Here is a 15139-nt window from a genome sequence, read left to right as displayed (position 1 = left end):
GCATCGGCTGTCAAACTCGCTGACAGCCGCCTCTCCTGTCAAAAAAGAGGCGCAAGGGACGCGCTAGTGTCCCTAGCGCCTCTTTTTACCACGGGCCCTCATTTGAATACTAAATCGCACACTCAGGAGAGTGGCCTGTGCGCGCGCCGGGAAAGCAGGCGCTCGCCCACTCTCCTGCGACTTTTACTGTATCGGCCCGAGAGTGAGTAAAACTACACTCATGGTAGAACATAACATGTAGTTTTACCTGCATTGAAAATGGGTAGTTTTCAAACAGGCAGTTTACTTGGGGAAATTGGAATTTCCCCAGGGAAATATTTTTGAAACTTGCCCTCACTCATACATGAATAAATAAAACATGTAAATGATTATAGTTATAAAACATATGAAAAGACAGTGTCGGCTTCTCTGTGGGGGAGGGGGAAGATGCATCATTAGGTGAAATCATCTTTGTTGAAATATTAACAATGGCATATTCATACTTCTTCAATTATGCAGGTTGAATGCCATCCGTACTTCACTCAACCCAAGCTACTAGAATTTTGCAGACAGCATGACATAGTCATAGTTGGATATAGTCCACTGGGAACATGTCGAGATGAAACATGGTAAGTGTCAAGTGATTGCATGTTACTGGTTGTACATGTAATATTTCTTTTGATAGTCATCATTAGCTCCCATTAGCAATAGCCAACCTCTTCAGGCCCCCAAAAGATTATTTTATAAAAGATAAGTACATAACATTGGATGTTTTATCACAGATTCATCAATGTGAATTTTCAAAGTCATTTATACACATAAACCCATATTTTATGTGCATAAATGGCTATTCCCTGTTAGAGATGTGACTCGGAACCGGAATCGGTTTGGATTCCGGTTCCGATTCACATGTGGTTTTTTTTTCATCGGGCCCGATTGCGGTTTTGTTAATTGGCTGCGCCCGAGCCGATAAACAAAAAACCCACCCTGACCCTTTAAAACTAATACCTTAGCTTCCCCCACCCTCCCGACCCCCCAAAAAAACGTTTTACAGGTACCTGGTGGTCCAGTGGGGGTCCCTGGAGCGATCTCCCGCTCCCGGGCCGTCGGCTGCCACTAATCAAAATGGCGCCGATGGCCCTTTGCCCTTACCATGTGACAGGGTATCTATCTATGCCGGCAGATCTCCTGGGAGGAGACAGACTGGCTTTCCACCCAGGACGTCACCTGAGATCGAAGGGAATGTGCTTTGACACTCAAAGGGGGTAGTCGACCCACTCCTATGTATGCTGCCGCAATAGCTTCTTTGAGCCATCTAGCGATCGTTGTCTTCATAGCCTTAGAGCCTTTCTTTGGGCCAGACCAAAGGACGAACAAATGGTCCGACACCCGAAAATCATTGGTGACCTCCAGGTAACGGATCAGGATGCACTTAACATCAAGGTTGCGGAGAGTCCGGGCGGCGACCTGGAAATCATTGCATACATTTGCATTACATCTTCAGTCGTCGGCTTCCGGTTATTTTGGCGACAGGGTCATTCGAGCAGGGCTTTCAGGGGCCCACCCTATGTAGGGAAGCTTTGGTACATCCCACTGTCTGGACTGATCCTGGTAAGTACAGGGAAAATTATTCCTTACCTGCTAATTTTCGTTCCTGTAGTACCATGGATCAGTCCAGACGCCCTCCCTAACAATTTTGGGGATTGTAGTTTTCATGCTCGATCTTCCCTTCTGACTTCACTACTCTGTTTATCCTATTCAGGTGTTCATGTTATTCCATTCAGGTTTTCACCTCTATGTTTCCGAGGCTGTTCTACAGTTCTTTTTGCAATTTCAAGTTGTGGCACCAGTTGCCTTTATTTACAGATAATTGTTATCCTACTATGGTGTGGTTGGTTAGCTTGATCCATCCTTCTCTGTCTCTGGCTCTGATATTCTCTATACTGAGGACTCACAGAGGGTGCACTGGTTTATATGGCAGCACCCTCCAAACCCTTGTCTAACTCCATCTGCTGGACGGGGGACATAACCCACCATCTGGACTGATCCATGGTACTACAGGAACGAAAATTAGCAAGTAAGGAATAATGTTCTTATTTTGAAATTGCATGGGATTTGTGCTCATAAAAGTATGCACAAAACCAATTTTGAGGTATTCTGAGTGCAGAGCTGAGGTAGAGTTTGTATTTACGCACATAATTTTGATTTTAAAAAGTATGCATATAAATTCACAAGCACAAGCTTTGCATTGCAAAAGCAAATATAACTTTGTGCAGGTTAGATTCTGTCTATTTTTGCATAATTTTTAAAGGGAACTTAATTACATAAATTTGCTTTGAAATTGTAACTTACGCATGTAGTTGCTGAATAAGTTACGCATAATATTACAAAATTACCCTCTGATCACCCCGAACATGAAACACCGCCTCCTGCCTACAGTCCTGAGTCAGGACCATTCCAGAGGGTGTGGTGTTCATGGGCAGAAGGGACATCAAAGCCATTCTGTCTGAACTACTACAGCAGAGAAATGGTGGCATTTAACCATGTTCAAGACATCAATTGAGCAATTGTCAACAAGTTAGACAGCTCTTTCAAACACCTTTCCGACCTTTAGCAACACCCCAGTTTACTCCTTTAGAAATATGCGGTTTGCATTTCTGTTTTGCTTCTCAAATCTCAAAAGGCAACATTTCACTCCCCGTGAGTAAAATACCTTCCACACTGCTCACCCTATCAGCACCAACTTCAGTCCAAGTCAGGCACTCACATCACGGTCCCCACTCTCTTCTAGTCCTGTGCTATGCATGCCCAGCAGTGTCAAGGACATCCTCGGCATCCTACGCAAACTGTTTTATTAAATGGCTCTCTCCTTCCTATGGTCCCGCTTTCTTCTCTGTCTTCTCTTTTCTAACTCAAGCCATGTCCCCAAGCTGATTCCTTATGAAAGGAAACACCTCAGGCCTTTCCCCCTTCAGGGGGAAAACCCTTGCAGGACCATTACTGTCCACCCCACTCTTGTGAAGAATTGGACCTCAATTCATAAATTTATAATACCTCCGCAAAGGGGTTCTTTTCTTCCCACTCTCGTAAAAGAACCAAACATGTTACAACCCAGTATTCCAGAAATTTCCTTCCATAAACCTCCATGTGCTTAACATACGCCTTGTCCTTTTCACTATGCACACTGCCATCTAGAATAACTACACATCTCACCATCTGTTAACAAAATATTCAAACTGTGATAACCAATTACACTTCTCATAACAAGCCAAAAACCTTCCCCCACCCTGAGTTTTTATGGGCCACACTCACAGTGACAAAGGGCCCATTTGAGGGCCTTGTACCCGAGGCAATATAGGATGAAGTGACTTGCCCAAAGTCATAGGAAGTGACAGTGGGATATGAACCCTGCTTTCCTGCTTTATTACCTGCTGCTCTAACCAGTAGGCTAAACATTGGATTTTATTCTAATGCATACTGTTGTTTTCTATCAGAGGGAAATGATGAAAAACCAGTTTAGAAGGGTGGATGATCGGGGACATTGAATTATTGTCTTGTGGCTAATCTTATCAAAATCATGTGTCTAATTTCACCAATAAAGCTGTTACTCCTCCATCTACAGTAAGGTGGAGGGCATCTAATGTGACAAATAATATGTTTTGCAAAAACTAAATTGGTAGGAGTCCAAAATCCTATACTGTTCCATAAAATCTTCCAGTTGAGTCAAAACATACTTTTCCAACAATTTATCCAATATAAGAAAATATTAAATAGGGTTATAATTAGTGACTACCTTAATTGACAAAGTGATATTTTTTTGACTGGCTGTAATGTTGTTATTGTTTGTAAGGTTTTGGGTGGACCCTTGGACACTGTGGCAGATGACCACGCCCACGGGGGGAAGTCCCGTGAGGGGCCACAGGTCAGGCTCAGCTTTAGGACACACAACACAGAATTATCTTTTATTAAACAGAGTTGAGAAGCCACCAGAGGTGGCAGTAGTGAGGAGAGATGAAGCCCGGCTGGGCTTGTAGTCCCTCAGGACACTGGAACAGCGATCCCTCAATAGCTGTGCTGTAGTGGAGAGAAACTGAGATAGTGAGTACAGTGGAGCATACACAGGGTTCTGGTATAGAGCCTCATTGGTTGATTACTCACAGAGCGCTTTCTCCCGGAAGGTAACACAGAAGCTGGAATAGAGGCAGGCCCTCGAGGAGCGAGTATCTGGTTCCAGGGAACAGCTCTAAGAGAATATAGATGGTAACTCACTGATGGTGTAGGCAGTGGTTTCTTCCAAGCAGAAGTGAGCTCAGGCAGCGAGTCTGGGAATATGGGCCCTCGAGGAGCGAGTACCGGTTCCAGACAGTGACCTGAAAGAAAAGAGAGAGGCCCCCGAGGAACGGGTACCCCGATAGAGTAAGTCCAATTAAGGAGAGGCAGAGTAGCAGAGAGTGAATCCCATCCGTAAGGAGTCCCTTGCTAACTCGAATAGCTAGCAGAGTAGGCTTTTGTATCCGGGATGCGTGACATCATCACAGGGGGACGCCCCTGAGGTTCATGCCAAAGAAGGAATAAGAAGCAGGGCCGCGCGGCACACGCGCCCTATGGTAGCTGAACAACATGGCGGGATGCAGCGCCCAAGCCGGACCAGGAACGCCGGAGAGGACGGCAGGCAGACGCTGCGGCAACCAGACGTCCATCAACCGCGGGAGGAGTCGCCAAAGAGTTAAGGAGGGCGGAGTGGAGACTTTGGGCAGCGACAGTCGTAACAAATGTGGCCCTTTTTAGCTTTTTGGATACACACCCCTCTCTCAAGAACATAGTAATGATATTTTTCAGCATTGGGTGAGTTACAGTCTGAAATCCTTGAAAGATCCAGAAAAGGCTCAAGTAATTGGGTGAAATTGTGACCATATGAATCACTATTAGGTAATGATGCCTGCAAGGTCTTTATAATATTTTGGACATGCACTGCTATAGATTCAATATTAAGACAGAAGTCTAGATGATGTTTATTTTTTTTGTCAGCTTATTTACTAAATAAAACAACTTGTTTGGTTGGCTTATAGTATGCTTAACCTGATAGGAATAGAGTCTCTGCACTGCCACCTACTGGCAAAATGCAAACATTATTACTTCCTTTCAATACTGGTCCATTCTCTATACCAGGGAATATAGTTACTATTTACTAAGGCAAATCACCCTACAGCAGGGACAAGGGATCCATAAATTATTGACTAGACTATATCTCCTCCCTGAGGAATTAAAAACATCATAGGTCCATATTAATCTACAAATGTATTTATGCATAATACCAAGAATTCTATATAATCTCTTGAACAAAAAACTTGTAGGTTACTGGAGCTGAGTTTATGCTTCCATTATGTAGATTGCATAGTTACATCCCAAATTAGTCTCTTCCCCCTTGCCTGTTCCAGAAAGGCCCCTCTATATTTGCCTGCTCTGTAGCACTGCTTTATTAAGGGAGGCCTTGGGAAGGCCTTGCATACTGTTGTGTTAGGGAATGCTAGGAGAGCGATCCCAACTTGAGGAGATGTGTGCCCTTGGGCCTCGGCATGATCCCAGATGAATCCAAGACAGCACCGAGGGTTGGTGAGGCTTGTCCCAGCATGGGTGAAGACGGAGTCTCACCCTCTGCTGGACCTGCATGCTTCTGGAAGACCAACAACATTATGTTGGTTAGTGAACAGTCCTCCAACCGTTCCCAGCCCTTTCGGACCTGCCGCTAGGTATTGGCAAGAAGCAGCAGGCCGGACTGAGGATGAGGGCAGACGGAGGCCTTGTGACCCAGAAGACTCGAGATGAGACGAGAAGACTCTGGATGTAGACCAGGAACTTGGAAGACTCTAGACGAGATGAGAAACTTGGAAGAGTCTGGACAAAACGAGAAGCTTGGAAGGTTCGGACATTGGCACTGTCTCTCAGGGCGCCCTACACAGCCCACCTACACAGGCGGACCCAATGGGCTGGTCGCGGACCACCCTGTCCTACTACGCGTCCTACACAACCTGAAGAGGCTGGTTACGGACCACGCGGAGAGCGGGACAAGTGCAGGAAGGGAATCCAGCTGAGACGAAACTCCAATGACGAAGCTAGGTGTCATCTGGAGAACCACAGGAGCTGAAGGGTCCGGAGGACTCGGAAGCACAAGAAGGCACTCCAGCTGGGATGAGACTCCAATGATGAGGCAAGGTGTCATCTGGAGAACCACAGGAGCTGGAGGGTCCGGAGGACTCAGAATGAGCGAAGGAGGAGCGGAACCTTGGAACATTAGGAAGAGGAACATCAGGAAGCCTGGAACATCAAGAAGTGGAACTTCAGGAAGCCTGGACTGGGAACCTCGAAACATGAAGACATGGAACATCAGGAAATCACAGGAAGCAACGAAGACACAGGAAACAAGACAAGACATGGAGCTCCAATGAAGAACGAAGACCTGATGGAGCGCTGGAAGACGAGACTTCCAGAGGCAGGAAACTCCAATGCAAGGCAACACAGTAGTGTAGGAGAAGCCCTTATATAGGACTGACACAGGAAACCAGGTGAAGCTGACCTCCGGTGGGGCCAGGAGGACCCCACCTATGCTGCCCCTTTAAGAAGGGGAAGGAGATGCAGGCCTGCCCCTTAGGAAGGGGGCAGGACCTTGGAGAGCGGCCATGCTGCCGCAGAGACGCTGAAGGAGCTGGAGAAGCTGGGCCTGCGTGTAGGCAGGCCCCAACGTCGGCAGCGGCTCCTGCCACTGCCAGAAGAATCGAAGTTGGCTCTGGCCATCAGGAGAGACTGGGGACTGCAGACTCTGGCCGTGAAGATGGAACAGACGTCGGCGGTGGCCCCAGCCGTGTTGAAGACACTGAAGTCCGCGGCTCCTGCCGCGGTGAAGAGGAGTCTGATGGGCGGCCTCCTGGCCGCGTGGAAGCAAGCAGGGTACACGGCTCTTGCCGCGATGAAGGCCTGGCATTGGCGGCGTTCAGCCACATCGAGAAGGCAGTGCCGAAAGGTGAGAGGCCTGATCGTGGGGAGTAGCTCTGCGGGCAGGAATCATAACAAGCACCTTTCAAAGACAGAACAGATAGTTAAGATATGTGCAACTCATAAACACCTCCCATTAATAGAAAGCAGTCAGATAAACACTGTATTTAATGGGCAGCTATTATGTTTATTGTTTATAACTATACTAGCCGTTAAGCCCGTAACAACGGGCAACATTTAAAAAATGTTTTTCGGTCCATTTGCTTCCCACTCCCCCCCCCCCTCATTCTCACCTCCCCCCTCTTGTCTCCCTCCCCTCCGCTCACCCTCTCCTCCCTCCCCCCTCCGTTCACCCTCTCCTCCCTCCTCCTCTCTCCTCCCTCCCCCCACTCTCTCCTCCCCTCCCCTCACTCCTCCCTCTCCCCTCACTCTCTCCTCTCCTCACCTCTCTCCCTCCTCCCCTCACCCTCTCCTCACTCTCTCCTCCCTCCCCTCACTCTCTCCTCCCCTCAGCTCACTCTCTCCTCCCTCCACTCACTCACTCCCCCTCTCTCAATCCCCTCCCCTTTCAGCTCATCCATAACCGGCAGACGTGGGGTGTCCCTCCCTCACTCGTCGTTGTCGTCGCCGCTCCTGCTCCTCCCGCTCCTGTTTGTCATCACCGCCGCCGCTGGTACTGCTCCTCCCGCCTCCGCTCCTCGCCGCCGCCACTCCTGCTCGTCGTCGCCGCCGCTGCCGCTCCTGGACTCAGCGCCATTTTCTTTTTCGGGCACACTCCGCTCTGACCGACGTGCTTGCCCGCGCTTGCACGGTAGAGTTGCTCTCTACTGCGCATTTGCAGCACGTCGGTCAGGGCTCCCTTATCTAGTAGATGGATTCCAGTTTTGTCAAATTTTACATTATTTCCTGATTTAACTGTTTTATGCTGTCATGGCATGACTATAAATTTGTCTAGTAATTTATGATGTCATGAAACACTGAGAAAACAATTTACCCTGGCAGGCCAATCATATTTGATTTTACAGTGCAGACCTGTGTCATCATCAAATCCTAATTCTACAATAGAAATGTACGTTCTAAAAAAAAAAAAAAAAAAAATAGAGGTATTTTTATAATAGTTCGTGAAAGTATATTTCTTGATTTCTGGAAATGTATTTAGTGACTGTTCACATAAAGATATTTTTTAATATAGAGCTTGATTTTTGAAAGGATTTACATGCATAAACACTGGTTTTATGCACATGAATGGCCTTTTAAAAATCAACCAGGGCCCATGGACACAAAAGTATGCATGAAACCCGATTTCACGCATACATTTGTATGCAACAGCAAAGGGTGTTCTGGGGTTTACGGCAGGGACAGGATTTATGTGCTTACTTTTGATTTTCAGAATACAGGGAGTAATTTTCAAAAGGATTACACCTATAAATGTAACTACTACTGTAGCAATTTTCAAAAGCTATTTACCCACATTAAGTTTAAAACCTGGTGACAATTCAATGGCATATATTGTAGCAATTTTCTAACGCCCACTGACACGGGTAAAGTGCATTTACACATGTAAAACCCAATTTTAAGTGTGTAAATGCTTTTTAAAATTATGCTCATGATGGTAATTTTAAAAGCGGTACACAAGCACACACATGCACACATTAGTCGGCCCACACTCAGGACGCAGCTAGTTTCTTACATACGTGTTTATTTGCATGCATGTCATAAAATAGCCTGGCCATGCGCATAAGTGGACGCGCACCCGTGCACACTAAAGCCACTTCTACCATGTAAGTGGAGGGATTTTAAATGGGCCGCGTGCTGATGAATTTGCCAGTTTTACCAGTTAATTCCCTCAGTTAACATATCCTCCAACCCGCCCCCCCCCTGCGGTTTGATAGCTTGTACTTCCCCCCCCCCCCCCCCCAGTTACCCCAGACCCTTTAAACTCTTCCGAAATGGCTTTTTTTTTTGGGGGGAACTTACACACTATCCATAGCAGAAGTAAATTTATGTGGCAGGGGGGCCTAGATGCATGCTGGATTGCATAAGTATTTATGCACACATTTCTGGTTAAAGTCCCAAAATACCCATGTACCACCAATGCCCCACCCAGAACATGCCCCTGCCCTGCCCCTCTGTGAGAATTTCCAAGATGTGTGTGCAGGTACATTTACACGTGTATCTGGGCGGCTTTTAAAATCTGCTCGGCGTGCACAAGCCCAGCATATTCATGCATCCTCTAATTTCAGCAAATCTTGGGCTTTTAAAATTCACCTTTATGCACGTAGATCTACATGAACAAAGTTTTCCCAGTTGAGCAACAAGTAAAGCTTTGTGTGAGTATGTCCATATGCCCAGTGGCACAACCCACACATTTTTAAAATGGACTTATGCGCATAAGTCCGCTTACAAATTCAGGATAAAGTCTGCAGGTACAAAGGACCTGCAGACTTTAGTCCTATGACTATGTGTGCGGCAGAGTAAAGTCAGCATATACCTTTTTACATACAGACTTCACCCAGATTTTTCTGAGCAAACTTATGTGCATAAGTTTGCTTTGAAAATTTGTGCATAAGAGCCCAAGTTCAAATACAGATTAACTCGTCATCATCATTTATTTATTTCATGCTTTTCCATCTAAAGAGTTCAAAGCATGTTACAGCATGGTAAAATTTACATTCATAGTCATATAGGGTAAATGCAATAAATGGTTCAAAATATTTATTTTATTTATTATTTATTTATTTTAAGTTTTTCTATACCGGCATTCACAATAGATATCGCATCATGTCGGTTTACAATTAACAAGTGGATAGGTAACAAAAAAAGGTAAAAACTAATATTTATCTTAATAATAATAATAATAATAATAATAAAACATTAAACAAGAGAAGGCTAAGGTATGCAGTTACAATAAAACAAGGGAGTAATACAACTTGGAGCATAGAAAAGAAGCAGGGGATTAAATCGAAAGAACGTAAATGCCAGTCAGTGTGCTTAAGGCATTAGTGAATTGTGTTTATGATGTAGGAATATTAATTATAAGGTAGGGAAATTAGTTGCCGTGAATAAGGCAAAGTCTGAGTGCTTAGTTAATGATGGAGTAGGTTCAGTTTAGTTCAGGAAAGGCTTTCATGAATAGCCACGTTTTGAGTCTTTTCCTGAATGTGGGCAGGCAGGGTTCCTGTCTCAAATCTGGTGGGATGGAGTTCCACAGTGTTGGTCCTGCAGTGGAGTTCCACAGTGTTGGTCCTGCAGTGGAGAAAATAAGATAGTAGTATCAATTCTGATGAACACTTTTATGATCTGTGGCAAACTGAATAACAAGTGAGAGTAAAATGTCATCAGAATAATTAACTGTAATATATATCTGTTTTAAAGGCACTTCTTTTTTATTGATATCCTTGTTTTTTTGTTACATAACATAATAATGATGGCAGATAAAAGACCAGATGGTTCATCCAGTCTGCCTAGCAATTTGCAAATGTTAGTAATTGCCACTCTGTGCAGGTTACCCCCATGCATTCTGTTAAGAGTAGTATCTGCTGTTCCATTCAGGTTAACCCCATGCGTTCTGTTAAGGATAGTAACTGCCATTCCATGCAGGTTACTCCATGCGTTGTTAAGGGTACTAACTGCTGTTCCGTGCAGGTTACCCCCATGCATTCTGTTAAGGGTAGTAATTGCCATTCCATGCAGGTTACTCCATGCTTTGTTAAGGGTATTAACTGCTGTTCCGTGCAGGTTACCCCCATGCGTTCTGTTAAGGGCAGTAACTGCTGTTCAGTGCAGGTTACCCCCATGTGTTCTGTTGAGGGTAGTAACTGCTGTTCTGTGCAGGTTATCCCCCTGCGTTCTGTTAAGAGTAGTAACTGCTGTTCTGTGCAGTTTACCCCCCTGCGTTCTGTTAAGAGTAGTAACTGCTGTTCCGTGCAGGTTTCCCCAATGCGTTCTGTTAAGGGTAGTAACTGCTGTTCCGTGCAGGTTACCCCCATGCGTTCTGTTAAGGGCAGTAACTGCTGTTCCATGCAGGTAACCCCCATGCGTTCTGTTAAGGATAGTAACTGCTGTTCCGTGCAGGTTACCCCCATGTGTTCTGTTAAGGGTAGTAACTGCTGTTCCGTGCAGGTAACCCCCATGCGTTCTGTTAAGGGCAGTAACTGCTGTTCCATGCAGGTAACCCCCATGCGTTCTGTTAAGGATAGTAACTGCTGTTCCGTGTAGGTTACCCCCATGCGTTCTGTTAAGGGTAGTAACTGCTGTTCTGTGCAGGTTACCCCCCTGCTTTCTGTTAAGGGTAGTAACTCCCGCTCCATGCAGATTACCCCCAGAAGAAATGTTACACCATCCCTTTCTTTATGTGTTTAGGGATCCACAGTGTTTGTCCCATGCCCTTTTGAATTCATTAACTGTTTTCGTCTTCACCACCTCTTCAGGAAGAGCATTCCAGGCATCCACCACCCTTTTCGTGAAGAAATATTTCCTGATATTGGTTCTGAGTTTTCCCCCCAGAGTTTCATATCATGACCCCTAGTTCTACTGTTTCCTTTCCAGCAGAAAAGGTTTCACGTTTGTGCATCGTTAATACCTATTAGGTATTTGAAGATCTGTGTCATTGTTATTTCCTATTGGCCAACTTGTTTATTTTTAAATGTTCTAGACTGTGGTGTGAGAACCCCTACTCTTTTCATCTTGCTCTGACTTTCACTGAAGAAACTACAAAATCATATGACTTCTGATATAGAAGGGGGCCTCAAGACAGAATCTGCTTATTTATAGAAGGGATATAAAAAGCACACTCTAGTTATGCTTATGCCTTTTGATTATGTGTTGTAATCCGAATTCCCTATCTTGCCCGTGACATTTTATTAGGTATTCATCTGATGCAGTTTAGCTTCTGAACTGTGATTTGACTTACTCGCATAAAAGTTACATCTCCTCATGAAAGGATATAATTTATGCAGGTTAATTTACGTACATTCTTTTTTAACATGAAAAAAAAACAACCTGTGTAAATTCCAATTCTGCCCCCTGGAGCGCCTCTATGTTTAAAATATGTGCGCACCAGGGCTTTGAACCAGGTTTTATGCGCATAACTGGTGTTGAAAATTATCCCCATAATGGTTATAGAGCCCACAGGTATTGGTTTATTATTTGTGATTTTAAAGGGTATATAATGTAAACCATTAATACGCCAGTGTATCCCAGACTGCATCCTAAGAAATTGTCACATGTCCATCCTGTAACCTATTTTTAAATTTACAGGGTAAACGTATCTTCTCCACCTTTACTGGAAGATCCTCTTCTGAATTCCATTGGGAGGAAATATCAGAAGACAGCCGCACAGGTTGCCCTGCGGTTCAATATCCAGCGAGGGGTGGTGGTCATTCCCAAGAGTTTCAACCCAGACAGAATAAAAGAAAATTTCCAGGTACAATATAGCTGCTGTGTTGTAACAGTTTCATCCATGTTATCAGCTGTGAAATTACAAAATCTTACCATATAATTTACCTGGCTTCTGCTAGAGCTATAATAACAATCATGTATGTAGTTTAAAGCAATAGGAACATAACATTGTATTCAAAATACAAATATTTTCCATCTTCATATTTTGATACCGAAGTTCACCTGACATGTAGAAGGAAGCAATATGAGATGTAGGACTTTTGTTAAGTAATAATAAAATAATTTGCATGCACGGTAAAAGTAATTTATTTAGAGAAATATTCTTTTATTTTCACCTTCTCCAGATCTTTGATTTTACCCTAACCGATTCAGAAATGAAAGACATTGAACGTCTTAACAAAAATATCCGTTATGTGGAGCTGTTAATGTAAGTGACCAGATCATTTTGGACATCAACCAAGCAGTATACATTTTAGTGCTGCATAGCAGGAGGTTGGACTCTGTGGGTCATGTTTACATGAACATTTCTCACTTGGTGGGTCACGCCAGTAAAACATTATATTAATGACATATATTAATGACATACCTGAATATGTTTATAAATGAGTCCACTAAGAGTTCTCAAAGTTTGAAAATAATGTCCCTTTCTATGGTTGAGCCTCTGAAAAGCTCTGCAGCAGCATTAAAGTTATACGTTATTTATTTTGCAAACTATGTAAGCTGGTTCAAGTGTACTGCCATCTACGATGATGCAAAATATGTGAAACTCCAAGGCTTTTTCTTTAAGCTTACAATTCATGTTTGCTTTAGGTTTTTGCTAGCTGCTCAACAGCCGTACTATGAGGCAAACTGATGTTGTGTCCCTGTTCAAGTGTATCTGGATGGTCATGGTCATATCCTATCCTAGTTATATGGTTCATAGTGGTCAGTAGTCAGATGGGTGTAGTGGACCTTGGGTTGAAACATTCACTATGCAGGACTGAGCAGATCCCTTCGCAGAGGGTGTAGTTCTCTTCTGGATAGTACAGGCTACTCCCAGATTAGGGGCAACTCATTTATCTTATATCTTTGGGTAGCCTGTAACTGGTATAGTGAGTCCACACCAGTCTTGGAATATGTAGCTTCAAAATGAGTCAGTTTATCAACAGGAAGAGGACATTTACAAGTCCGATCCGCAGACATTTCACAATGAACCGAAATCAACTGCAGAGCTTAGACAGTGACAGAAAACAAATTATAATCCATGAGGCATTCCTTTCTGGGTAAGACTAAAACAGTTTAAGACTGCAGTTCACAGGCATTAGAAGCTGATATCTGAGCTCCTGCTTCCTTGAGTTGGCTGTAGCACATACAACATAGAAATTTCAGAAAGGGCAGGAGATTTTAGCTGAAAAGGCTTGACTCAGCAATAGCCAGCTTAATGAAAGATATTACTCACAGTTGCCAGATCTATAGGCAAAAAGAACTTCTGAAAGGGCGAGATCCTGCAGAATTTGCAGGATCTTTCCTCCTAGGGGCAAACAGAAAAGCCCAACCTAGGACTGTGCTGGAAAGTTGGAAGCTTCCTTGCTGGGAAATAAAATAATCTGACAAGATGATGTTGACTCTCCAGCTGCCTCCTGTAGAACTGAAACTGTAGTTCTGAGCTCTAGGGGTCTATCATTATACACACTCATATACACACATACACAGATTACCATGTACAAGATCTCTGAACCTATTATGCAGGGGCCTCCAGCACAAACAGGTGTGCAAGTGTGGAATACATCGCAAGAGTCTCATACCTCTGTATAGATACACAGGGGACGAAAAACTGCCTGGAGCACCTGGTTCTATTACACAAGGGCTTTGCAAAATCAAAACCATATATCTGTTTAGAAACATGGGCCGTATTCTACTGCCCTCTCACCCAAGCTTTGAGTGAAGTTAGAACCTACCCCCATCCCACTTACTGTCATTTATGAAGAGGAGAACAGAAGCTGAGGAAACTTTGCCCTTCCTTTCAGGTTGCTAGGAGCTTTTACTCTGCTTATGCCCTGCCCTCCCCGCTCTAGAGATCAGCAGTTGGAGTGATTTCTAAGGTCTGTAGGAGGTCACAGACCCTGGATCTCTTCAGAACATGATATGTGTGCCCCCTGAATGCAACCCATAGGTATTTCTGTAGTGTGATGACTGTGACGCGGGGGTTGTGAAAACTGTGTCCGCAGTATTCCTAGCTGGAAGTGCCAGGCCAGAGTATCAAACCTTCCTGATATCAAGTCTCTCTCTTTTTTTAATTACATTGTTATTGACATTTGTCGTTGCTCTTCTCCTTTATACTTACATGATTCCTGTAGAATTGACTCATTTTCACTTTTATGTTAGAATGATGCCAGTGTTTTCTAATAAAATGAACTTGCTTTTAATTTAAAATCTCTCCTCAGGTGGAGTGATCATCCGGAGTATCCTTTTTTGGATGAATACTGAAATTTAAGAATTCCATGTTATTCCAAACTTCCTGTGAATAAAGGCTGTCTGGGGAATCTTGGGGGCATTTTTGGTTTCTTTGTCATTTTCCTTCCTCCCTCATTTCCTCCTTTACCATTTCAGGCCATTCAGGCCTCCTTGCTGGTTTAAAACTGGTTAGGAAGAATCCCTCTCCAAGACTATACTCTTCAGTGGCTACCAAGGTTCATTCCTACAGTAACCAGCAACCTCCCTCCTGAAACAGAAGCAGATCAGGAGTCCATCACCTCAACTTTCCCCAACCCCAGGGGAAAGGAGACTCAGA

At 44.2% G+C, this 15139-nt stretch overlaps 1 protein-coding gene across 1 annotated transcript in view; it reads left to right on the top strand.

The window, feature by feature from the left end:
* Window positions 1-14892, top strand: part of LOC115090541 (3-oxo-5-beta-steroid 4-dehydrogenase-like) — a 96181-nt gene extending 81289 nt beyond the window's left edge. The window contains exons 6-9 of the mRNA XM_029599764.1: window positions 499-608; window positions 12229-12394; window positions 12714-12796; window positions 14793-14892. Coding sequence (XP_029455624.1) covers window positions 499-608; window positions 12229-12394; window positions 12714-12796; window positions 14793-14835 — 402 coding nt within the window. The 3' untranslated portion in view covers window positions 14836-14892. The remainder of the gene's footprint in view (window positions 1-498; window positions 609-12228; window positions 12395-12713; window positions 12797-14792) is intronic.
* The last annotated feature ends 247 nt before the right edge of the window (window positions 14893-15139 follow it).

The sequence above is a fragment of the Rhinatrema bivittatum genome, chromosome 4, assembly GCF_901001135.1.
Source record: "Rhinatrema bivittatum chromosome 4, aRhiBiv1.1, whole genome shotgun sequence".
Taxonomy (NCBI): Eukaryota; Metazoa; Chordata; class Amphibia; order Gymnophiona; family Rhinatrematidae; genus Rhinatrema; species Rhinatrema bivittatum.
The sequence above is the reverse complement of the archived record's forward strand: the minus strand, read 5'-3'. Positions and strand labels throughout refer to the sequence as shown.